Source organism: Vipera ursinii, assembly GCF_947247035.1.
Source record: "Vipera ursinii genome assembly, chromosome: 1".
In the NCBI taxonomy this organism is placed as follows: domain Eukaryota; kingdom Metazoa; phylum Chordata; class Lepidosauria; order Squamata; family Viperidae; genus Vipera; species Vipera ursinii.
In genome coordinates this window covers 193,167,138-193,194,257 of record NC_139512.1, presented here as the reverse complement: position 1 = coordinate 193,194,257, position 27,120 = coordinate 193,167,138, and the positions used below count along the sequence as shown (strand labels likewise).

Genomic DNA, 27,120 nt, shown 5'->3' with positions numbered 1-27,120 from the left:
TACTCATTTGCCTAATAATTCTGCACTCCCTGTAAGTTGATGAGGCTCTCACCTTTCCTTTGTATCTCTTTTTGTGGGCATTGTAAAATTATATAATGTATAATGTTAATCCTTAATATACAGTTGCTTTCATTTTAATATTCTCAAAGAGCTGGCTTCGGCAGCAAAGTCAGCTGTTTGTCAGCAGGAAAAAAGTTAATCCTGCCACTTGGCACACCATTTTCTGGAGGACTCCAGCAATTATTGAATCTTGATATCTTTTCAGTTTAGCAATGGAAAGGTTAAGGAGCACTATTATTGGACTGCGCTTGGGGTATCCATTGGCCTTAATCTGGCTCTGACACTAATTTTACTCCTCTAATTCTCAACACTACTTTCATAGGTAATAGACAATTCTACAGGGTTTGAAAGGGTGATTTCTCCACATAAGCAAGCTACTTGTACCATACTATATTCTGTATTTGCTTCTTTTGTTTGTTTATTTTTTTTTTGTTTCGTTTAAAAATCACTTTAAAAAGGGAAGTCATTACAGCATCATATTTTGTCCACAGAAGAATGAATTATAGTCATGGTATTATCTTCATAGGTGAGTGGGAACAAGTTCAGAGAGAGGAGCTCCATTAATGTAAAAAATGGTCCACCCACAAAGGTTTTAGCTATAAAAACAAGGCATGCAGCATTTTTTATTGTCCTGCAGCTGAGCTGAAAATACATGGCTCAGGGCCCAACAGGGATGACACTTTGGGATCACTGGAATATGGAGATGTTCGGAGTTATGCTAATATCAATATAGAGGTGATCTAAGTAAACACTGCTGTCAGTTAACTCATGATATTAATATTAAAACCTATGATTTTGTTATGAATACCCAGGGCTTTTTTTGTCATAGAATGCTCAGAACGGAGTTCCGGCACCTCTTTTGGAGGGAACCTTGTAGGGTAGGCAAGGCGGGTTGTATGACATGTGTGAGTTCTGGCACCTTTTTCTTTTACAAAAAAGCACTGTGAATACCACTATATCAGTCAAAGTTAATGTTTCATTATACTCTGTCATTATAAACCACCATGGAAATATATTATATATACTGTATGTAAATACTGCATGTATATGTTTTTATGTGTGTTTCTTTCCTACCCCCCAATTATCACTTTTATAAAAATAGCTTTCCCCCCTCCCCATCACCTTAAGAATGTAGCTGTGTCCATGGGATCTTGTATAAAGTGATAAAAATAAAATAAAATAAAAAGTGAAGTTCAGACTAAAGTTTGTAAGGTGCTTTTTTTAAAAAAAATCCAACAATCTACAATTAATATAAACATTTTCAGAGTTAATCCAAAGATTTGCCTATGTGTAATGCAGGAAAAATTGTTTCCGGTTCCGTGAAGAATGGTTTTTCCATGAACCAGAGGGGATGTGGTTTCATGTACTGCCTGCATCCCACGGATGGGGCTTCACTTGTTTGCACAGCCCAGTTTCTGGCATGCCGTGGCCCGGTGCCGGTCCATGGACCAGGGGTTGGGGACCCCTGGTTTAGATCTTTCTTTCCCCACTACTCTGCATGGCTGTGGAAGTGTGTATTTAAATATAAATAAAAATATTATGGAAATAAGATAACTATAAAGCTCCCAAGAATATTGCCTTATATTATAAATGAAGGAAACTTACAAATAAATTCCACTCAACTCAGTGCAAGTTACATGTATTTTTGTGTGCATACATACACCCATAGTTGCACTGTAAGTTAAAAGGAGGAACTAACTGAATGTCATTTTATATCATACCCTAACAAATGTTGTCTGTGGAAAAGAGAAAAAAAACCTTACAACCTCTGTAAAATTCTTAAAGGACAGTAGCAGCATCTTAAATCAGTTACTAAATCTGCCAATTGAAAAGGTTAATCTGGAACTAAAGATTTTACTTCTGTTCTTTTCTGTGTCACACAGTGGAAAAATGAAAAGACATGGAGATTTCAGCTTTGTTTTTGAATCTTTCGGACTTCTACAGAAAAAAAAATATCTGGAACCAACCATAAAAGGGATATATAGAACTGAAGGAATCTTGATTCCATAAATTTATTCTGAATATCTGAACTGCAAGGTGGTTGTTGTCTTTATTAAAAATTCTTTCCTGATTTTTCTAGGATTTTTAGCATTATCTATTGGAATGATGACTTCCATTTTTATCATCACTCCTTTTCTCAGCTTCTCAGCTTCCACTTTTGAAACTATCAACTCAGATTTACCCATTTTTTCTGCAATGAAGGAGATGCAAAGTACCCATTCAAGCTTTTCTATCACCTCCTATCCTTGCTAAGTGTTTCTTTCTTTTTCTTTCTCTTGATCTCTTGATCTCCTAAAATTTCTTCCATTTTAATCTTTCTTACAATAGATTTCAGAAACCTCTTTTTATATCTCTTATTATGTCCTTAAAATTCTTCATTCTTCACAAACTTCACAAACTTTGTGTTTTAACTTTTTTCCCCCTATTTAAACAAGGCTTCCATATCCTACTTTAATGACATTAATAACCATCCTGTTGTCATCTCTGATGCCCTTCAGGAAGAAGGCAGCAAGGGAGAAGATCAGCAAGGCTTCATATTCTGAGGAATAAAACTAGCCGTAGAATAGCAGATGAGGTCTTCCTGTCTCTTCAGACCATTTGCTAGTCTGAAGCCTAGACAAAATGCTTTTTTGCTATGTGAAAAAAGCAGCAAGAGGAAGATGAGATTATGTCAGCAATTGTCTTTGCCTACTAAATATTCCGGTATTACAGTGCAATAAACAGATGCCAAACTGACTCAAATCAGAGACAGGATGAGCCGTTTCTTACAACATGCAGTATTGCTTATTGTATGAACAAGTATCTTTTTTCAGTGCATAGAGCCATCATCATCATGTATCTTCTCAGAGAAATGCAGAACTCAGACCTACTCCTAGGCCTCAGAATATTTTCTGTTCATTAACAATATTTTGATTTTCTCACTCTAGCCTTTACTGTGGGGAAAAAAGTGATGTAAGGATTTTGCCTATTCTTGACATTCTTGGGTTCGTAACATAACCAATGTTGACTATTCTCTCAGCCTGCCTTTGATTTAGCTCAGCTGGTTTATTGTAAACTAAAAACCTTAGATATTTCTTCTGTTACTCAAACTTTTATTTGCAGGCTACCGTATTTCTCAAGTTCTGTCTTCTTCTACTAGCAAAAGTAATCAGCATGTGGTTTGAAGCAACTGCACAACACATATAATAAAAATAATGAAAACTCTCAGTATAATATCAGTAATAGTAATCAATGTTCATTTACTGACATCTAATGGCAGTTTAAAATATTGCAAGAACTAACAATTAACTACATTTCTTATGAATGAATATTGGGAAATTCAATGCAATAGTTTTTGTATATTTCATAACTTAGCTGAACTAATTTTACTCTGATGCTTAGAAAATGTATTTTGTATAGTTTAAAGTGGATGTTTCCTAAATTATTTACCCCAAAAAGATATGTAAAATATCAAAACATTGTGGGAATGTTGCCACACTAATTCTGAAATGTATTAAAAAATTGTGAGTTCACTTGTTTTATAAGAGAATGTAAACCAATAAAGGAAAATCTGTAAGCAAAGAGAGGCAAAGGAAATGTTTTGAAAACTTAAATTTACACTAACATACCTTTTCTTCCCTGAAAGTGGATATTTTCCATTTGTGCAAAAGATTGTTCTTATTATTGACTCTAGATTATTTGACATATTTATTATTTCAGTATTTTTAGAGATAAAATAAACTTATAAAATATTAATTTATTGTTTATTATGAAAAAAAATTGTGCTGAATGTTGACCTTACCTTATCTCATTTTATATATGGATGTTTTTACAAGGTCAAACTGGTTTTGTAGCACCCTTTACAAAAGAAGTTTCTAAAAGACAGCAGGCTTCTGTACAATAAATTATTTCCTACTAGCACTTGAAATATTCTCTCCCCTGTTTCTTTTTTTAGGAACAAATATAGTCAGCTAATTGATTATGCCTAATGACTTTCTCTCTAGCCAATGGAGGTCTCCCTGGTTTCTTTAGCATTGTATGAGAATCAGTTACTCTAGTTTGCTTCTCTCATCAGAGTTCGTTTATTACTCTGACTTGTCAACAAAAAAATAACAAAGCAACTTTACATATAATGGTAAAGAAACATAACGATGTACAACAAACCTACAATTTCACAACTTTGGCTGCTGATTTTAACATCTCAGGAAGAAGATATTTGTAAAGACAGATTATGGTTGCTTTAGAACAGACATGTCAAACACAAGGCCCGGGGGCCAGATCCGGCCCGTGAAGTGGTTTCATGCGGCCCATGAGGCCATCCTGGAAACAGTGAGGGAATGGCCCCCACTGCCTTGGCCCTGGCCCAGAGACCCTCCTCCTGCCAGAGACCCTCAGATCTGTCCCACTCCTACCCAGGCCCTCATACGCACCCTTAATGTGAACGATGTAGAGCTGGCCACGCCCACCCAGTAGGCCATACGCACTCTAGCCATGCCCACCCAGGCCACACCCACCCGGCCCCCTGAGGGCAACCGCAATGCTGATGCAGCCCTCAATGAAATTGAGTTTGACACCCCTGCTTTAGAAAAACAAGTAGTTGCCTTATCATAATATTGGCAGAACAGAAAAGAGTAACAACTCATGGCTAGTTCTAGGGCATTTTTCATCCAGTGTGTTCGGTGTCACATTTTCTAGATTTTACAGTGAAGAGAAGAGAAGAGAAGAGAAGAGAAGAGAAGAGAAGAGAAGAGAAGAGAAGAGAAGAGAAGAGAAGAGAAGAGAAGAGAAGAGAAGTTCTGACTTCCTCGTGCACTTTAAAAAAAAACTGTGAACTCTTTTAAAAATCATTAAAAACATTTGCATGTTAGAGTTTTCTTTCCAAGAAACAAATTGCACAGAAAGAGGATGAAACAGGCTTAAGAGTCAATATATGAGCATGTGATGTAATAGAAATCAAGGTCAGTTTATTCTAAATTATCCCCTATAAGATTTTCATGGATATATGTCACATTTTTTCAGGTTCATATTGAAGGACAATCCCTAATTTCTTACCTGTTTCTTTTATTATATTTAAAATGGCAGCAAGAGATTCACATTAATCTTTTGTACCCATAGCAGTGAAAAGCAGTTGGCAGCACAGGCAACATATTTTCTTTCTCTATCAATTAACACATCTCAGTCATTCCACTGACCGTTCAAGGGCCCCGTTAAGCAGGTCAGATCAGTTGTGGTGGTCACATTCAGCATTTCACAAGGAGAACCACAAATGGAAACTGAGGTATTTCCTGGAGAAAATCCATTTCCATGTATATATATTTCTCCTCCATCAAGATTGCCTTGAAAAAGAAATAATGTGCAAAGCATTTCACAAATTGCTATTGCTGAAATTTGTCATCCTCAGCTTCCCATAACATTTTAGAAATGCTCTGGAAATGTTCTGGAAGACAGTCAATAATATATAAAGACAATGAGTCTCCTTGTTCCTTTCATGAATCTTTAAGGAATGTAATATAAGTATACAAACAAGACAGCATAGAAGTATGAAGAGTAAAACCTTACACAAAGTATAAGCAATATTCATTTGTTCTTTTCTATTTATTTTCTTTTATTGTGGTCTTGGAGTGGAGCAGGAGAAAATCTAGTTTCTTGGTAGGGGTTGCTTTTGGAAATGTATTTGAGCCTTTCCAAAACTCACCCAAAAGAGAGGCTTAGCATGTCTACTTTCAATTTTAATTTGTATACAAATTAAGTAGGCTACCAAAAATCATTCTATAGAAGTAGGATTTTGAGAGATTTTGGGAGCAAAAAAAAGTAGAGGAGCTTATAGTGTCCTGAGAATCTCTGATTACCCATCCCTGTTTTATCACTCCAGACAACACAATACATAAACTCTAAGATGGATAGCAACAAATTTAAACTCTAGTATACAAGGCAATTATTAATAAACTGTTAGAATCCCACTGCTATCTTTTAATGTGATCTGTTAACACTTTGTAATACCCTTCACTTGACAATTAACACATGGTTTTTGCTGGCCATCTACTTTCATGAAGCATGTCTCCAAATGTAGAATAACTAAAGAAAGTCAACATAAGGTGGTGAAGGTCAGCTATGATACTTGGCCTTTGTCTCAAAGCTACTAATGGGATTTTGGAACTAAGATGGTGAAGCATTTCTGCTATTAAAAATGTGACATCACAAGTGTTTTCTGAACATCAAACAAAAAAGTTTGTTATGTTTTGTGGCAGGATAACAGATCGTCATAAGAAAATATAAGCATGCTGTATGTGTTAAAAGAAAACAATCTATGACTTGCAAGAAAAACCATATGTTTATCACTTTGAGGAAAAATTCTAATGTAGAAGAAATAGCAAGTTATTTCACAAAAACAAGACTCCAGTCAAATATAATTCTGAAATTTTAAGTTTGCTGCTATAACTCCCCAGGTTTGCTTTTCAGATCAACTCAATGAGATTACAGATTTCTGCTCCCCAGAACCATCCACATACTTACCATGGCTGTTTTCCACTGTGATAACTGTCAGGACTGAAGTGAATACCAAACTTGAGGAAGCCCAACCTCTCTGCACAATTCCACCAGTCACATTATGTTCTCCAGTGGGAAGCTGAGGAAGCACACATTGCAAACTGGTACCATTGCTAGTAACATTGGTACAGGAAGAGCCTCCAATGAAAACATATATGTCTTCCATTTGCCTAACTTTTGAAACCATTATTGTCAGCAACTGGCCTGTGGAAGGCAGAAGGGAGAGGAAAACTGGGGTGAATTCTTTACTGTAGCTTATTTCCCCAGCAGGATATGACATATTGTCTATGTCGAGTCGCACGATTGCAGTCCCTTTGCCTGAAGGCACAAGGCACTTAAGGGCCCAATATGTGACTTTGGTGAGGAGACACTTCTGATTTCCTATGAGAACTGAAGTGCTGCTCCTGCCTTGAAGTGCTGCACCTTCTAAGGTGAGGAGGCCTCTGCCATTGACACTGAAATTCTGAGGATAAAGATGGAGCACCTCAGGAGTAACACTGAAAATATTTGAGTCTTTCTGTCTCAGGCAGGCTGCACCCCAGCCTCTACTCAATACTGAAATGCTATGTTCTTTTGCATCAAGGCTGTGCATCTGACATTCAATACTGGTTTTGTTCAAAGAAGTTATATTGCAAGGGAGATGTCCATCTACCTCTATAAGGATTTCATCCACTGCCCAAACTAATTTCTGAATTCTGATTAACAAGTAAATTAAGATCCCAGCAAACCTCACAGTGACGGCATCAATAATAAGAGTGTTGTTTGCAAGAAGATGGAACGAGCAGTCGCCTAGGCAACGGCCATACATTCCATTGACTTTCACTGTGATATTAAGAGCTTGGTGTACATCAGGAAACTGCTGATCATCCAAAAGGGGATCTCTTGAAAAAAGTGCACAGATTATACTGTCTTCACTTGAGCTTTGGACCTCACAAGACAAGTTGCCCGTCAGATTTACCCAAGTAGAATTTGTCCGAGATTTGAGAAAATGGCCAGATATTGTGAGCAGCTGCCCACCACACACTGAGCCACGAGATGGAAAGATAGTCTTTATCTGTGGGTATGCTGTAAAATGTTGCCTCTCAGCTGGTATGTTGGCAAAGCCCATTTGCTTCTGGAGAACACTCATAACATAGTGCCCCGGTTCTAGAACACTGAGAGGTAAAGAACACTGGGACCACGTGATAGAGTGGTTGAACTTCTTTACTTCAAGTTGACATTCCACCTGGGCCAGGATAGCCACTGAATTTGTTACATTGATTCCTTCTATGCCTAAGCGCAGGCTATTGTTCAATAATTCTATTTCAATGTTTAGGATCTTTGGAGTTAAAGACATGTTGTAAAGAAAAGTGTAATTGTTGAAGATTTTCATTTGAAATGGGTCTACCGATGACCGGTTGCCTATGTACACCTCTATATCTGCCAAAAGAGTTTTGAGAATGGCATGAGATGGCTGAGTGGGTTGTGGAGTCCGACATAGAATTTTATCTTCAGTTAGACTGATTATAGTACAGGGTTGAAAATCAATCAGAACTAAGACCAAGGCTGGGCTGTAGCCAAAACCTATTCCAGAAATGGTGAGCAATGTTCCACCTAGGAAACAGATAAAAATGTCAGTGAATATTAACTTTTTTTCAAAATTAATATAATTTGAAAAATTATATTTCTATTATATTAATGTTTAATACAGAATAAGATGTCCAATAAGGCAACACAGAAGCTTGGGATGTTAATTGTTTCAGGGTTTTGTTTTTTCCAGTATTTTAAATTCTTTATTTATGTTTTATTGGTGTTTCTGTATTTTAAATTCTATATTTATGGTTTATTGTTCTGAGACTTTGTCAATACACTGATATATAAGTATGTTATAAACAAAACCTTAATATAAAGAGCCGTGGTGGTGCAGTGGTTAGAATGCATTATTGTAGTCTGAGTCTGCCCACTGCCAGGAGTTCAATCCTGAATGGCTCAAGTTTGACTCAGGCTTCCATCCTTCTGAGGTCAGTAAAATGAAAACCCAGATTGTTGGGGGCAATATGCTGACTCCGTAAACTGCTTAGAGAGGGCTGTAAAGCACTGTGAAGTGGTATATAAGTCTAAGGGCTATTGCTATAAAGAATAAAATCATGTTCAACCATTTTCACTAACTATATGCTAATGTGAAGTATATTGGGTCTCAGGTCCTTCATTCTTTGGTGCCTTATTTATTTGCTGGTTAACCCAAATTCTCTCTAGTAACCCATAGGCAACCTGCCCACAACCAACTGAGGGGGGCTGGGGGGGATGGAATCAGCACTTATACCAAATAAGCTACTAGGCCCAGCCTATGCATTACTGCTCTGAGTGGAAAAGGTTAAGGGTAGAAATTACACAGCCTTGGAAAGTATTTCTTTCCTCTATCCTGACATTAGGCGTAGGATGCATCTCTTTGTTTTCCTTGCACCTAAGAGAGATGGAAGCCATTTACTCTTTAGGGAAAGCCAGAAAAACTGTTTTGTTTTCTGGACATAAGATTTAACTCCATTCTCCATCCCTATTAGTTTTGCTAAAATAATTAGCCCCCATGAACTCACTAATGGTAATATCAGAAAGGGGGGAGAAGAGGAAGAATTGGAAGCAAAACTGGAAAATGGGAGTTGGGGATAGGAAACCATATTCTAAAAAAATAATTATAAAATAGAAACCAAATGGTTTGGCTTAAGATTTTTCAGTGCAAAGGTGATATATTACATTCATCCCTCAGGTAGTTGGAGGGTTTGGGAAAAAGAGACTGGATACAAATGTAGGTATTGGACCATCTGATCTCTCTCATAAAATAGACCGAAGGCGTCATCCATTAAATGTGATCTGCTCAACATGTATTCATATTTTACAGAGTCTCTTCTCAGTCATTCCAAGTCTTTTCTTAAATACGTAAAAGCAATGATATTATTTACCTAGGAAGGAGCCACAACATGGTTCTATTCTGAAGATCTCTGTAACATACTGGATTAATGGCTCCAATCTGGAAAATAAATAAACTTCTTATTGTCAAGTGAACATGATTTTGTTTTTTGTTTTTTTTCCACCAACTGCAAAAAGTTTTAATTCCATCCTTAATTAACTCAAATGTCATTTGCCTCAATGGAAATAGCAGATGTAATTTGCAAGAATTCAGTTTGGGTTTGGTCATGATGCTGTAGGTACAGAATGCATATGTTCTTGAACGTACACCAAAAGTCCTACCTACCCCTCAGCTCAATTGCATGTGATCCCCAGCTGACTGGAAGAAATCTATTTTCCAGCTTCTCAAGCTAGCCTATCAGAAGATCTTAGGTGCACTGTTTTCAAAGAAGAATAGAATAGAATAGAATAGAATAGGATAGGATAGGATAGGATAGGATAGGATAGGATAGGATAGGATAGGATAGGATAGGATAGGATAGGATAGAATAGAATAATAACTTTATTGTCATTTTGAATGTACACTAATCAGCATACATTAAAATGATTTTTTTGGCATACCGCTCTGATACACCTCCAATATACACTAAATAAATATGACAAAAATAAATACAGAATTATGCATATACCCACATATATGACACAGAGAAACAACACAGTCTAGTTCGGATGTATACATGTGCATGGTGAAAAAACGAATCTTGCAAGTTTACCATACGGATGGCATAGGGATACATTTACTTTTCCATTTTTTTAAAGGAGAGCAATATCCTACTGTGCAGTTTTCAGAAGGGCAGATAAATGAAACTGCAAATACAATATTGAACATTTCATAATAATCTAATCAAGAGAACATTATTTATAGAGCTTTTGGTGTTGCATAAGATAATCACAGATCCATCTTGTCAACACATGCTGACAGATAGGCATCTGGTTCCATTCTTACTTATCTCATTATTTCTCTTAAAATGTTATTATGGTGCAAATTTTATCCATGAAAAATCAAAGCCTCTTACCCACTCGTGTTGAGTGGGAGATGATGAAGGAATATTGAAAGTCTGTGCAATCCTTCTGCAAGAGAAGGCAGCAATAAACTGATTCCATGATCTGCTACTGTTTGAATTTGAACTGCAGTGTCCCCAATTTTGACCTTCACATCAAACGGAGTATAATTGGAAAATGAAGAAATACCTATCACAAGCAGCTGACCTCCTGCAATGAAGAAAAAAAAGTAGTCAATATTTTTTTGTTATATCTAGTGACCCGCTATCTCATAACAACCTTCTTCCACAAACCCAGATGTCCATATCTTGTTTTATTTCCACATTGAAAGGTTGGCAATTTGTTCACATTTTAAAACTTTGCCTGACCTAAAACTGTCTTGAGGGAAACCCATTTGGTTCTGCTTTTTATCTCCCAAAATGCAGTTCTGTAAGACAAGGGGAAGGTGATAAGAAGGACATTGAGGCAAAAACTACCTGACAATTTAGCCTCAACACCTGACAGTCAAATGCATCGTGCTCTTGATAAAAATCCTGCAACAAATCTCAGTGGCTGTTATGTCTCCGTTCTTTCATTCTACCCATATGCAAGTTATACACTGCACTCAGATAGTATTCAAGGATAATACGAGATTTTCTTTACATTGATAGCCATCACTCCTGTTTGCACTTGCAGTCTTGACAGGTATAATTGGATATTAGATAGCCTCCTGGATGTCTCAAACTTTTTCATTCAGTGATGTGCCTAAGCCAGGGGTAGGCAACCTTGGCTCTTTTATGACTCGTGGACTTCAATTCCTAGGATTTCTGAGCCAGCTATGCTGGTTCAGGAATTCTGGGAGTTGAAGTCCACGAGTCATAAAAGAGCCAAGGTTGCCTATCCCTGGCCTAAGCAAATCTGCCAATTGGAAGCATGACTAACAGCTGGGAATGTACTAGACAAGCACTATTTTTTTCCTAGGTCTGGTTGAAAGGAAAACCCTGGAAAGAGTGCTTTTGAGATATTAATAAGAGAATCCTTAGGGTAGCACTTTTTTCTATCAAAATTATCCTGCCCACCCAACATGATGCCTAGTGAATAGAATAGTTGTGATCTTTTTTTTTATTCCGAACCACTACATTTTAACTACTTTATTGCCTAAATATGCAAAACACTTTCAAACGATACACTGAAAGATATAAATATTGGGGGGGGGAATCAAATAAGAATAGAAAGAAAGAGCACAAAACTTTTCTTTCTTTCCCTTTTACCTGTTAGGCCACTTTTATTTCTGTTCATTGACACAATGCACGGATTTAGATAAGAGTCATATGTAAAAGCATTGGCAAAGACAGTGGATTCCCGTTCACTGATTAGGGTTAGATGAACAGTAGCTTCTCCTCCTCTCTAGGGGAAAAAATGAATGACAATAGATTGATAACATGTCTGTTGTCCATGAAATAAACTGAGCATCAAGATTATGTGGCGAAAGCCCAGAATTTTTTTTAAAAAATCTTCTAGCTCTTACTCTAAGGCAGGGGTCTTCAAACTTGGCCCTTTTACGACTTGTGGACTTCAACTCCCAGAATTCCTCAGCCAGGCATGCCTGGCTGAGGAATTCTGGGAGTTGAAGTCCACAAGTCGTAAAAGGGCCAAGTTTGAAGACCCCTGCTCTAAGGTTTTGAAATCAATCTTCCACTGGTTTCTGCTTCTTAGAACTGCTATCCAAGGCATTCTGGCACTGCCAACATTCTACTCTCAAAAACAGTTTGTGGCCAACCTTAGCTCTCCTTCTTTCAGGTCATAAGAAACAAGAATAGCGAGTCAGGTCTTACTACCACCTGCCCAATAGGAAAGAGTAGGCACAAGCAAACACTAAAGCAGGGGTGTCCGACCTTGGCAACCTTTAAGACTTTACGTTTGGCTGGTTAGGGAATTCTTGAAGATACATGCCCACCGGTCTTAAAGTTGCCAAGGTTAACACCTCTGCACTAAAGGCAGCCCAGGTGCTAGCTGGGAGGACACTGGCAGAGGGGATGCTGGGCTCCCTTATTCCTATTCCTTGCTCTGTGCCTTCAAGGAATAGGGGCTGGGCCAGAGAGGGAGTGAGAAGCCAGTAGTTCTGCTGTACCATCTTGTTCTCCACTGCTACCCCCAACTAACCTTTTGCCTCAGCAGGAGTAGATCTCACCCCGCCTTCTTCCATTTCTGCTTTTCATTATTTGGAAAGCAAGAGAAGGAGGACCAGACCACATAAAAAAGAGCCCTGATGGCTTCGCCTGCTCTGTTCTCCTAAGGCTTAAGTCTGCTGCAGTGATGGGGAAGAAGTAGCTCGGGGAGTCATCTCTTCTCTTTCTTCCATCTCCTTTCAGTTGCTGCAGTCTGGGGAAGGCTTGGTGCCTGTTCTTTCACCAATAGTTCCTCAGGGGTTCAAAGGGATCTGCTTATGCCCTGGGAGTGTTCGAAGAATAGCACCCTCTCATTGGCTCCTCCCATCCATTCAGACAGACCTAGTACTCAACCTGGAGGTCCTCCTGGACTTGTAAATCCAGCGTGAAGAGCAGGTAGCAACCGTGGCTCAGAGGGCCTTTGCATTCTTCTGAGTAAACAAATCCATTTGTTTGTTCATTGATTTATTAAACTTGTAGGGTTGCCCATCTGATCAAATTGACCTTGGAGTAGGGCCTCTGCTCATAGTCACTCACGCCCTTCTGAACTGTCATCTGGAATACTACAATGCATTCAACATGGAACTTCCCTTGAAGGACATTTGGAAATTTTCAGCTGTTGTAGAATGCAGTAGCATGGGGTAGTTGATTATTTGGTGCATACGAAGTCACTACTTTATGAACTGTGTTGGTCGCCAGTGTGCTTTCAGGTTCAATTCAAGGTTCTAGTTGGCACTTTTAAAGCCTTGCATGCCTTGGAGCCTCATTACTCATGGGACTATTTCTTCCCAGTTGTTTCTATTTAACCATTCTGGTCTGGCAAGATGGGAAAGTTATGCTATTGGCTAAGGTATTCAGTGCAGCAAGGCCCAGAATATAAGCCTTTTCTGTCACAGTGCCCACCCTTGTGCTTCCTCCAAAGATCAGATTGACACAGCCTTGTTGGCCTTTCATAAGGCCTAAAGACCTGCTCCTGTGGTTGGGCCAAGCTCCAGATGCATGAAGGATCTGTCTTTTTGGCTATGTGGGTGATGATTTGTTTTCTCAGCTGCTGTATAATCTAATTTTTGTATAAATATTTGTGGTTTTTTTATTGTGTTCTGCCACCCAGAGTCATTTTTGAGATGGGGAGATATATAAATTGATTGAATAAATAAATGACAGCTAAATTAAAAATAAATCAGCTCAACACTGCTGCTCAACACTCATAGCATGAGATCACAGAGGTTCAGAACAGGTTTTGGAACATTATAAAGCCCTCAGTGGAAGTTCAGTTAGTCTGTATGCTTGTCCATAGCTGCATAAGAGAGAACTTGGAGCTTCCAAATAAGAGTTGAAATTTCATTACAGCCATGGACTAATTAAAATAGTACTGAAGGAAATGCTGAAGGAAATATGTGACAACATGCTGAACAATTTCACATATTCAATTCTCACAATGTTTGTATCCCGACATTAGCAGTTTGTATTCTATACTACACCCTTGTAGAATAATATTCAATATAATACGAAGGGAACTCTATGCAGCTTTGTCTGTTCCAATTACAATTAATTAAACATACCCTAATTTTTTTCAGGTTAGTAATCAATGAGTTATATCAGGCAATTTTATTTATAATGAGGCAGGTATTAGCTGTGCCATTAAACCCTTTATTTTTATCTCTAATTACAGTACCATGTGCAACAATGAACAGGAACACATAAACCTACATGTAACTAATTTTATATTCTCATAAGGAAAAATAATAATTTCAAAAAGGTAAATAAAACACAATTTTTTTCTCTCACACACCCACATGATTTTATAGTCATCAAATCACCACAAACGAGTCTGAATTGTTATTGCCTTGCAATATAATTGAGGGTGTTATTTACCCAAGGAGGAAGCCTGCATTCCATTTTCACTGCGTTGCTGGCATTGAAATTGATAGGACAAGATTGAGAACCAAAGAGTACTGTGTTTATCCCATCTAAGCCTGAACCTGATAGAATCACTGTAAGTCCTCCTAAAAATGTACAAGGAAGAAAGGAATGAAATAATTTTTTAAAAATATATTATGTATACACATATACATATACATATATACACACACACAAATACTAAGCATGATTCAGACATACCTATCTCTGAAGCTGTTGAAGGTTCAACAGAAGTCAATCTAGGTGTAATCTTTAGGAAGATACTATTTTCTCCACTGGCATTGACTGCAAATCCAAAGGGTCTTACCAATAATGTCACTTTATACAATCCAACTGGTAATACATTCATCTGACAAAGGACATTAGTATGGTTTGAACTTAGGATTTTGCAAGTTAGGTTGTTTGCTTCTATGAGCAATGATTGATGGTCTGCAGTGAGGCCAGATCCTATAATGTGAACTATTATGTGTTCAGTATCATCTGAAAATTCAAAGAAAACAACATATTAATTTATTGCATATTCCTTCAATATAACATATAATACATATAGATATTATATTTGTATTAGTTTTAGTGTTTTAATGTCTTCCTTGGTTGGTCATAACCTTATTCCCCAAAAACATCTTGGGAGAAAGGTCGTTTTGCAGGTCATTTCCCTGATCCGAAATAGTATCTGTATTGATTGATTGATTGATTGATTGATTGATGATCCAAGGGAAGTTTGTTAGGTTATTAATGACCTAACTCAGTTCTGGTCTCTGGCATAGGACTAGTAGCCATAAAGTTTCATAGCTGATTAAATGGACTGTAATCCACAAAAGCTATCATAGTAATAAATGTTTTAATATGTGAGATGTGACAAGATTCTAGTGTTTTATTTGTAACTGATTAAGGTATTCTCTGCAAATGCCTAGAATCGGGCTGGCATAGTTTAACTGCCCTCTTGACTCTTCCTTCATTCTTAACATCTACTGATGTCTGTACAACCACAACTAGTGGCAGGGTCATTTCATGGCTGAGCCCAAGTCACTATAACCACCTTTTCAGGAAAGCCTTTTCACTTCCTTGCTTCCAGCAAATCCAGTTTGGTAAAGACCTTCATTTTTAAGACGGCCTTTAGTTGATGAATCTGCTGTGGTTCTTATCAAACTTTGCTAACTTAAATATTTGTATTGACCCCGAAATAGTCCACTGCTATGTTGTTTTATATTTTACCTTGTTTTACATTGCTACATATTACATAATATAATTTTATATTTTTATATTTCAATGAGCCATCATCTGCTTAGAATCATAGTGGACAGGCAAGCTCCCAAAAAAACCCCCAAGATTTGTGAGAGTTTGTTGAGCCCCATGAAAAAGCTTTTTGTTCCCATTCATTGAGGTCATCTTTGCTCATGTTTCTCAACTAGTGGCTTGGCAAGTGACTGGATGTATTAATTTCCTAAAGACCAGCAAGGTTCAGACTTTATCATTTAGTCATTAGTTGCATGAAAAAGTTAGAAATCTGTTGTGCTACTTCTTTGCTTTCCCCCTGAAACCAGGAAAATTCTTATAAACCTTTATGATAATTGCAATGTATGCCTCCCAGCATACACAAAGGACAGCACAGCAGGAGGCTGATGGTGCAGATCAGCAGAGGGGCTGGACAGCTCCAGGGGATGACTGCTCACTCAGGATAAGCCTAATGACTTAAGCTGTTGACAGCCCCAGGCATGGTCAGCCTGGTGGGAAGCCAGGATCTACACCCATTGTCACCTGCACTGGCAGGAAGCCCAGGTTTGAACTGGTTGGATGCCATCCACCTGGGCAGGTACAAATAGACGCCAGGCTTCCCTGTTTCCCCAGTTCGTTCTGTTCAGAATAAACTCATCTCCACCCCAGCTCTGTGTCCTTCTCTATGTGAAGCACACGACTTTGCAATAATATTAGTATATCCATATGAAGAACCATTACCTGTTGAATAGTCAATGCTATTGACTAAAGGGGTCATTTCCCTGAGATACTGAAAAGTGCATGAGCCAGAACAATTTGCTGGAATGTCATTCACTGTAACTACAACCTGGATTGACAGAAAATAGTATTAATAAAATAATGACTAAAACAACTGAGACCCACTGAACAGCTCAGAATATTAAGAATAATTAAAACCCAAACAATGATTTTAAAATTTGTAATGCAAGTAAAAAGTTTTGACTCTGAACTAAAAAAAAATATTTTAGTAAAAAAAGAAAAGTATTTCATATAGAACACAACCATGAGCAAAATCTAGTAGAGAATCCCAAAGTGATGTAGGAAAGGAAGATTTTGACAAGACTAAGGGGTGGCCTGTCTGAAATGAACCAGTCAAATGTTTTCAAGGGCCTTCTGAGTCTTCCAAATATGTCACAAGCCCATGGGCCTTCTTTTAATGTAGCAGCCCTCGCAGGCTTGTTTTATCTTGTGAACATTTCAAACCAGGGCTTGCATTAAAGAGGTTCTAGGATTGTAGCTGTTTCTGTTGCAAGCTTTATTATATACAACCTGACCTAGATTGGAACTAGAGAATAAAGGGGAGAAGGGTATAATTCAGAGAGGTTTCCCTGAAGGCCTGATAGACCTTTGAATAAAAGGAAGACAGAGGCAATTGGGGTCAAATCTATAACATTTGGGCTAAAGATCTTTTTTTTTCCTTTTTTGTGGAGTGGGGTCCTGGACTTGCAAACTTTATCTTACCTCTAAAGAGTTTGATAGAGATGGATAGAAAAAAAATCTAACTTGAACTGGCATAGAAAGAAACTAATTTTGGCTAACCTCTTAGTACATACATTCTTTTAAGATTTCATTACCACCCACTACCACCATTTTTCAAATAAACCATATAAATAATCAGGTAATTTCCTTTCCAATAGAGGGCCAAATGATTTCTGTTGATTACCACTACCAATTTAAGGACTTATGTAGCCCTTTTTTGACCAAACTAGTTTCTCCAAGTTTAGGTGAGATTTTGTTGACTTTCTCGCAAAATTAGTTGGATCAAAAAGAGAAGAATCCAGGTGGAGAAAACATAAAATTCAAACACTGAGGTAAATTAACCACAGCATTGCTATAATAACTATTTTTAAAATAGATCACAAATTATCACAGTGACAGCAAAAAGAAAATGAAAATGTTCAATCCATTAAGTTGCGCCAATAAACAGGTCTTATCTAAAGATCTAAATCAATCTTTCATCTCATTGGAACTCCTTCCAGCAGATGGCAATTGCTCAGATTTCTGGCATTTGACCTCTACATCATCTGGAGAGGACCCAGTTGAGATAGCGTTCTACAGACAAATGACCACTGGAGAATAGCATAATAATCATATTTTTATTTAAATTGATGTACTGTCATTGTTTAGTATCTATTTTGTTCCTGTTTGTACTTCACATGGATTATTTCAGGAAGAACAGTAAGATAAAAATATAAACTACTTCTTTTTCTTCTTCCTCAAGCATTTGGGATTTGTGGGAATTTGCAATTGCCTGAATGTGGGAATCTGTTATTTGCTGTCTCCTTTTCTTCATTACATTATATTCTTATAATGAAACAGGTAGGAAAATGTTTTTCTTAATCCTTCCTGCATACATGTACACATAAATTGCTTTCAAGAAGATATGTCAGTTTCATACCTGTGTAAAGTTATTGGGGGTAGCAAGCATATCTCCAAATATGGGATCAATGAAAACGCCACCATCAATTACTACATAACTTATTATTGCTGGAATAAGACCAGTGAGGTTTTCATCAGAGACCTTGGAAGAAAGTATTAAATAAAATTGCTTCACATTTTCTTATTTCAGTAACACAATAATGTTTATAATTTCTTAGAATGTTTATTTTTAATATTTATAATTTCTTTTCATACAGGAATCACGTGGTATCTGATTCTGTCTATTTGCTATTGCAGACTAAATGACTTACAATAAATTTATTAGTATAAGCATATGGCACCTATGTGTTAATTCCCTACTTTTTCATTGGATAGTGTATCTATGATGTTTTTTTAATCTTTCACAATAAATTCAATCACTCCTCCTCCCAAAAAGTCCAAATATCAGGGAAGTATATAATAAAAATACCAGGAAAGAAGAGTGGTGCACAGTAAATATTTTCTCTTTTTAAATTTCCTCTCCTATCACAGGAGAAACCATGTCCCTCATTGTTGCTAGGATAATACAGTCATATTCATGAAGATGCCAGGTTTCAAAGTGAACTAGAGGCAGTCTTCACTTTGATTTTCCAAGCCTACCTACTTTGTGATTCCACACAACTATCTCCAAATCTAGCTACATTGTTGTTGTCTTCTCCTTATTATATTCTTTGGATATAATAGTAATTTTACAGCTGCTACTATCTTCCATACTTAGCCCACTGCTCCACCAAGGCTCTTAGTATTGATTTCCACTTCTATTTGTTTTTGGGTTGTCAGTTCATGATTTAAGGTCAAAGTTTGGTTTGGTGGCTTTGAGTTGTCAGGTTTATCATGCAGTTTGGCTTTAATTTGTTCAGTTCAATAAGAGCCTTGGTGGAGCAGTGGGCTAATGCCTCCTTAAGTAACACCAGCTGCCTGCAATTAGTGCAGGTTCGCATCCCACCAGGCTCAAGGTTGACTCAGCCTTCCATCCTTCCTAGGTAGGTAAAATGAGGACCCAGATTGTTGGGGGCAATTAAGCTGACTTTGTAATAATGCCGCTTGGGGTGTGTGTGAAAGCCCTAATAAGCAGGCATATACATAGAATGAAGGCTATTGCTAAGCACATTGATTTGTGCTTTAAATTGTAAGCCGCCCTGAGTCTTCGGAGAAGGGCGGGATATAAATGGGATTAAAATAAAATAAAAAAGTTACAGCCAAGATTGTGTCCAATATCAATTTGTAGTTAAGTGGTGGGATATAATCATCCATTTCGTTAGTGTTTACAGCTAAGTCTTCCATGGAGGCTATTTTAATAAAAGTCAGTAATTTTCCACTTTCAATGTTTCTAAAAGCTGTTTTTAGTGCCAGGTGTTCCCACACTTGTCTTTAAAGATAATATCAAGGAGAGCTCTCAGGTCTCAAAATAAGCAAAAGGTTTACTTGCAATTCCAAGTTTAGCCACAGGATGTCATCAGTAGCATATAGAATAAGTTGTAAAGTTCTTTTTTCCCCCAAATTAATATAAAGCTTTTGTATAATTAGTCCATTTTTTTTCCTTAGTTCACCTTAAACAGAAAATAGGGTAGTAGATCCCCACAAAAATGGGAGCTTTTTAATAAGTAGGAATGAGATTATTTAGTTTCTTTGCTTAATCAGATAGGGTTTTTTTTCCTTCAACGCTTTAAGGCTTAAAATGTTGATCCCCCAGGTATACAAAAGCTGTTTTCTCAAAAAGAGGGGGGAGAAAATTTTCAGAAAAGTCCTACAGGCAGGCAGTTAGGGGGATAGAAAAGAAAAGGTCTCACCCAGGTCCTCCAGATTGCTTCGTTATGCTAGATGGTGCTTTTGGCTTTCAGCAGGGAGCAGATTAGTAATCGGCCATGTTGATGGCCGGTCTCTTATTCTTTGGGCCAAAAGGAGCTGCTCCGGATTCAAGCGGAGGGCTGCCACCCTTCCACAATCACAGGAGGGTCTCCTTGTGGTGGTCACCCCTCCAGGGCAACTTTCAACCCTTTTCAGGGTCCTCCAATGAAGAAGGATCGGACGGCAGGGAGGGAGCTCTCCCCTGCACATCCGAAAGCACCGCATGTGCCGACTGGAAGCCAACACATAGTATCTTGATGTAAAGTAGGCAGTAATTTAGTATAATGGTTAAGGTTTAAGATTAAGACTAGGTAAAGGAATACAGTTCAATTCCACTTTCAGTCATGGAAGCTCATTGGATGATTTGTAGTCAGTCCATGTATATCCTTAGCTCTGTCTGATAATATTTTTTTAAAAAATGGCAGTGCTGTACATCACACAATATGCTATCCTCCTTTTGAACATTGATGTGTTGTCACAGTGCAGGTACAAAAGAAGCAGACAATGACGTGACAGTATATCACTGCTTTCATTAGAGTAAATGGTTTGACGCCAACTCATCCATGAATATTTCTAAGTCTATCATATCTCAATCTGTGTTATAGATTGATTGATGTGAAGATAAGATGGAAGAGTTGTAAGTATCACCATGAACTCCTGAAGAAAATGTTGGAAATACATCTAAAGAATAAATATCAAGTAACAAACAGATGGGAAAGATGATCTTCAAAAAAAATTGGAGGACATAGCTGCATGTAGTACAGATACTGTACAATATATCCATGTTTCAATATCATCACATTTTTCCTAAAAACTGGAAGTCTGTTGGATGCAGAAAGGTGGTCATTTCTTTTCCTCATGTGCCTACCATACTGATGTTCCGGTCAAGCAGAGAGGTCAGAAAGAACTGCATCAAATAATTGAATGGCTCTGAGTGAAGGATCAGAACTCTAAATATGTTAGAGCTCATTGGGCAGTTCCAGACAAAGAAAATAGCCAAATTGAAAGGATTGAGAACAATGATAAATAAACTGCCAAGGAAAGCAAGAAAGACTCAGGGATAGACCGCATCTGTGAGAAGAAATTGTGAATTAACAAATGTTAACATACAACATTCTGAATAAAATAGGTTAAACAACTGGTCTTACCCTGATGAAATTGGGCAAATCACCAATCATTGAAGTCCATGTCAGTGTCCATATACTTTGATAAGAGCTTTGTGAAATCTTAGATACAAAAAAGTCACTGGTGTTTATGTACTGAGCTGTAAAATTATCACTGTAATTTTGCAGAAGGCTGCGGAGGTGATTGGCAGAGATGGACACTGGGATACCTGGAAGAAAATGGAAAAATAATAAAATAAGTAAAGATGCAGATTAAAGTCTGGTCTTAATCTCCAGGCTGAACAGTGATATCTAATATGATGGAAATAACATGAATGACCTATAGTACAGTATTTGGGGTCATTTTCACCAAGAAATGATATATGTAATATGTGATGTCATCATGGGTTTCATGACCAATTCTAATTATCATGACTAATTGTAAATTTCAAGAAGTAATCATGGCCCCTTACCACAAGCATTGGAAAAATGTTGACGGTAAGGCTAGATTCAAAGTTTTGGTTTTGTCTGGCTTAACATGCTTAAAATAATTAAAAGTCTGACACTGCAGACTCTAAGGTTTGCTTTGAAAATCATCAGTAAATCCGTTAGCAAGGTTGTGATTCACTGTCAAATATTGATAATAAGATTTCACAGGGTAAGAAAAAATGAGTTTAGTGATTTTTCAGTTGGCCAATCCTACCTTAAATCATATCCACACTAGCAGATTGCCCAATTAGGACTATAGGCTATCAACCATATTATTATTAATGTTCTCTTAGTGCTATATTTGTTCTATGATTACACATTTTAATCAACAATACTTAGAACATGGGTATTCAACCTTTTGGCTTGCCTGGGCTGCACTAAGTGAAGAGGAATTGTCTTGGGCCCCATATAAAATATATGGGGTTATAATATAAAACCACATAATAATGTCAAAAGTTTACAATCTTGTGAGTCTGTATTATTAGCTGTCCAGGGCTTCATGCGATCCCGTGAGCCACAGTTTAGGCACACCTGCTTTAGAACAATCACTGTTTATCTATAATGTTTTTTTCCTCGGCTAGTTTTTTTTATTTTTGATCATAGCTTTAGTATCTGAAATTTATCAAGGAACCAAGAATTCTGGGCTTTTTGTCCATGAAAAATAGCCCAAAAACTATTATACACCATTTAAGAGATAAATCTACATCTAATTTGTAGCACATACAGTTTATTTTTAAGCACTCTTGACATAGTGGTGCAAATACAGGCTTTCATGAAATGGACTTTTCAACTTTAATTTACATTTCCAGAAATTTTTTCCTTTTTATATTCTTTAATTTGTCCACCATGATTATTACTTCACACCGTATTTTTATTAATATTTACATGGCATCAGATCTGACAGTTGCATTATTTTTGTCTTTTCTTATATTAGCATTATTTTGCCTTTTATTAAATTGCCATTATTTTGCTTAATTAAAAATCAAACCCTAATTTTCAGGGTGGGTGATATGGTATATCTTGGCTAATCCTTTAATTTGTGGGAGAAGATGCCAAAGCTCAAGTTTACCTGGAATCACTGCATTAGGCAGATGGATTTGAAAAGTTCCTCCAAGAGGTAGGCTTGCACCTTGTATCCTTTGGACTGTCAAATTTATTCCCGTCTCATTCACAGACATCAACAATTGATCAGTCCCTTCGGGTCCCTTCAAAGGCATACCTCCTCTATATGAAAAAAAATTGAAATCAAGTTTTGCAATATCATTCCTGTCTCAGAACAGGGCTACTTCAAATGGAACTGTAGAATATATATGGACCGCTACCAGGGCACGAAATGCCAGCAACCAGTCCACACAAACAAGCAAAGCCCCATCCGTGGGATGCAGGCGGCACACAAAACCACGCAATCTCCAGTCCACGAAAAAACCTTTCTCCATGGAACCAGTCCCTGGTGCCCAAAATGTTGGGGACCTTTGCTATATAGTTGCTTCTTTCTCGTGTTTCCCAGCAAGTGACATTTGGAGACATGGTGCCTAATCCTTGACTATGCATCAAGGAAATCTTCTGGAATGGCAAAGGTATTTATTACAAAACTATCAGACATCTTTTATTAAGAATTTTGAATAAAATAAACAAAACTGAGGAAAAACTGAATAAAGATTCTTTTATAAATAATAGGTTTTAGAATAGAATAGAATAGAATAGAATAGAATAGAATAGAATAGAATAGAATAGAATAGAATAGAATAGAATAGAATAGAATAGAATAGAGCAGAGCTGGAAGGGACCTTGGAGGTCTTCTAGTCCAGCCCCCTGCTCAAGCAGGAGAACCTATACCATCTCAGACAAGTAACTGTCTAGCCTCTTCTTAAAAATCTCCAGTGATGGAGCGCCCACGATTTCTGGAGGCAAGCTGTTCCACTGGTTGATTGTCCTCACTGTCAGGAAGTTTCTCCTTAATTCCAGGTTGCTTCTCTCTTTGATCAGTTTCCAACCATTGTTTCCTATCCTGCCCTCTGGAGAATAATTTGACCCCCTCTTCTTTGTGGTAGCCTCTCAAATACTGGAATACTGCTATCATGTCACCCCTATTTCTTTTTTTCTTTAGAGTAGCCAAACCCAAGTCCTGCAGCTGTTATTCATATGTTTTAGTCTCCAGGCCTTGGATCATCTTAGTTGCTCTTCTCTGAACTTTTTCCAAGGTCTCAGCATCTTTTCTGTAGTATGGTGACCAAAATTGGTCATGGTATTCCAGGTGTGGTCTTATTAGGGCTTTATAAAGCGGTACTAATACTTCGCATGATCTTGATTCTATGCCTCTGTTTATGCAACCCAGGATTCTATTAGCTATTTTGACTGCTGCTGCACATTGCTGGCTCATAGTCAACTGATTGTCCACTAGGACTCCAAGGTCCCTCTCACAGTTACTGTTTTTGAGCCAGGTCTCACCTAATCTGTACTTATATCTTTGATTTTTCCTACCTAAATGTAAAACTTTGCCTTTCTCCACATTAAAACTCATTTTTGTTACATAGGGTCCATTGTTCCAGTTTGTCAAGATCTTTTTGAATCCTGAGCTTGTCTTCTAGAGTGTTGGCTATTCCTGCCAGTTTAGTGTCATCTGCAAATTTGATGAGTTCCCCTTCTATTCCCTCATCTAAGTCTTTTATGAAGATATTGAAGAGTACTGGGCCTAAGATGGAGCCTTGTGGTACCCCACTGCTTACTTCTCTCCATGTGGATATAGTACCACCGAGGACTACTTGCTGAGTATGGTTTGTCACTCAGCTACAGGTCCATCTGGTGATGATGTTGTCTATTCCACCTTTTTCTAGCTTACCAAGCAGTACATTGTGGTCTACTTTGTCTAATACCTTGCTGAAATCTAAGTATATTATATCCACAGCATTTCACTGGTCTACTAATTTGGTCACTTTATCAAAGAATGAAATAAGTTTGGCATGATCTGTTTTTAAGAAACCCATGTTGGCTACCAGTTATAACTTTGTTTGCTTCTCGTTGTTCACAGATCTGGTTTTTTATTATCTTTTCCAGGATCTTCCCAGGTATTGATGTTAGACTGATTGGTCTGTAGTTTCCTGGGTCCGTTTTTTTTCTCCTTTCTTGAAGATGAGGACCACATCAACCTTTTTCCAATCCTCAGGTATTTCCCCTGTGCTCCATGATTTTTTAAAGATGTGGTGCAGTGGTTCTGAGATAACATCTGCCAGCTTCTTCACAACTCTGGGATGTAATCTGTCAAGCCCCAGTGATTTATATTTGTTAAGGTCGGATAGGTGTTCTCTTACCATATGCTTGCTTAGTTTAATTTTTGTTTCTAGTTTGTCTTTTGCAGGGTTTTTTTGTATGTTGTGCTATAATTTCTTTTTGTGTGAAGACTGATGCAAAGAATGAGTTAAGCAGCTCTGCTTTCTCCCTATTGCTTATCATTTCCTTGCCATTTTCTCTCTTTAGTGGACCTACAGTTTCCTTCACTTTTTTCTTGTTATTAATATGTTGAAAGAAACTTTTATTATTATTTAATTACACATAACTCAAATTTTATTATTGACAATTCAAATTGCTTTCCATATCTAGTATGCAAAAATAATTTTCAAACCTCATTCCAAAAAAGATTACAAATCTAACATAAAGTCTCATTAATACAATTCCTATGCAATTAGAAATACATCATAAGAAGAATAAATTTTAAAAAAAATTATATTCCTACTATCTCAAGAAAATACCAGTGATTAAATACAAAAGCTGAAAAAAGTATTAAAGCCAATAAGCAAATTATATATTAACAATGCTTAATTCCTCACAGGAATTAAGGGACCCATGGATGAGCTGTGAAAATCTCAGCAACCACTAGATGGCAGTAGGAAAAGACATAAGACATCGAAATTCAAAGCTTTTACAGAAGTATGCTTCAAAGTTTAGATTTGGAGAGACAATTGAGGAGTGTATGACAAGTGCTGATTAAAATATAATGTGGATAGTTAAACTTCTAGGAAAACTTCTAGGAAGACTTCTAGGAATACAAAAATCTAATTTGTGGGCTGTGTTCGATTGCACCTTTGCAATCATAGTCAATCAACCATAGTGAATAAAGTCAATTTCCTTAGTATTCTGGATACACTTATAAACTAAGCCCAAGGGAATATTTCACCCAGCATGCTCAATTAGTTTATGTGCAGGTATAAAGTGTAAACAAAGGCACCACAAGTCTGCCACCTACAGAGTAAATATCATCCAGTGATTCTGCAAAACTCTTGTGGAGATTACTAGCCTTGTTTCTCTTATCTAAACCTACATTCATTTTCAAAACTAATCCCAAGGGTCGAATTAAAATTAACACATCAATCTCAGTATTTTTCAAATCTAAAGTGTCCTTTTGGAAAAAAATAATCCATATATTTTATTAACAAATAGTGTAAAGTTAGGCTAATACTGTGGTGTTGATTACTATATAAGTATATATTTGTTTCAAATGTCTTTCTAAGATTGTTTTAGTCTAGTATTTAAATTTCATGCAAGATTTCTGCTTGAAAAAAATAGTTTCAAGAAGTTTGCTCTCCCTTTTTCTCTCTCCCACACACTTATGCAAGATTCAACATTTCTTCTTAATCTTGTATACCCAATTATCTCTCCCCCACCAACTGCCCAATTTAATTCCATCCAGCCAATAGCTAATGAATAATCTTTGCTGTATCCTTATTTCTGTTAGACGTTTCTTGCCTGGGCTGCATCAATCTGGATGAGTTTCAACTGTCTCTTGGCTGCAATCTGGGGAATGTCTAGATTTTTTTCAGTCCATATGGAATGCTATTTAAAGAGTTTCCTAGGTGTGCAATTCACTTAAGTGCCATTCTTTATATCTATCTAATCACAGTACAAATATGCCCCAGCAATCTTCATTTTCTGCTGTTTTTATAATATCACCTTAATCTGATCCCAGATTATCCCCAAGGCAGCCTTAAGTCATCCTTAGCTATTCCAGTGTTAGGGTTTTCCCTGTTATTCCAACACACTTTATATTGAGGTGCCAATGTAACCATCTATCAACACTTGCCTCCTCTTCCCAGTCCCAGCCCAATGAACAAGAGTAAATTGGTTAATGTCTTTCCATCAGCTAATATAATGTAATAGGAGGGAAGAGGAACAAATCCAGAGTACTTCACCAATCCCTTTCTTTAACTTGTCCTCAAGATAGAAAATAAAAATCCAATCATTTGGCATCATCCTTCCTGTGGCAGGATAAGGATCAACAAAGGGAATAGCAAAAATAACACTGGAACACCTTTCTGAATAGGACTCAAGGAGTCCTAACTGGGTTTGTTGACTTGCTCTGAAAGTCCCTGAGATAAAGATATTTACCAAATAGTTGGCCTACCTTACACACCTCTACT

General features: G+C 37.3%; 1 protein-coding gene and 1 long non-coding RNA gene across 2 annotated transcripts in view; both read right to left on the bottom strand.

The window, feature by feature from the left end:
* Positions 1–27,120, bottom strand: part of LOC310632646 — a 1,302,393-nt gene that overhangs the window by 273,316 nt on the left and 1,001,957 nt on the right. The gene's annotated exons all lie outside the window — the stretch shown is intronic.
* PKHD1 (PKHD1 ciliary IPT domain containing fibrocystin/polyductin) overlaps positions 1–27,120 on the bottom strand; it is a gene marked incomplete at both ends in the record, with an annotated part of 193,424 nt that overhangs the window by 133,882 nt on the left and 32,422 nt on the right. The window contains 11 exons of the mRNA XM_083349752.1: positions 5,232–5,375; positions 6,553–8,178; positions 9,522–9,589; positions 10,545–10,740; positions 11,781–11,916; positions 14,553–14,683; positions 14,799–15,077; positions 16,554–16,659; positions 18,250–18,372; positions 21,266–21,450; positions 22,779–22,933. Of these exons, the coding sequence (XP_083205878.1) occupies positions 5,232–5,375; positions 6,553–8,178; positions 9,522–9,589; positions 10,545–10,740; positions 11,781–11,916; positions 14,553–14,683; positions 14,799–15,077; positions 16,554–16,659; positions 18,250–18,372; positions 21,266–21,450; positions 22,779–22,933 (3,149 nt within the window). The remainder of the gene's footprint in view (positions 1–5,231; positions 5,376–6,552; positions 8,179–9,521; positions 9,590–10,544; positions 10,741–11,780; positions 11,917–14,552; positions 14,684–14,798; positions 15,078–16,553; positions 16,660–18,249; positions 18,373–21,265; positions 21,451–22,778; positions 22,934–27,120) is intronic.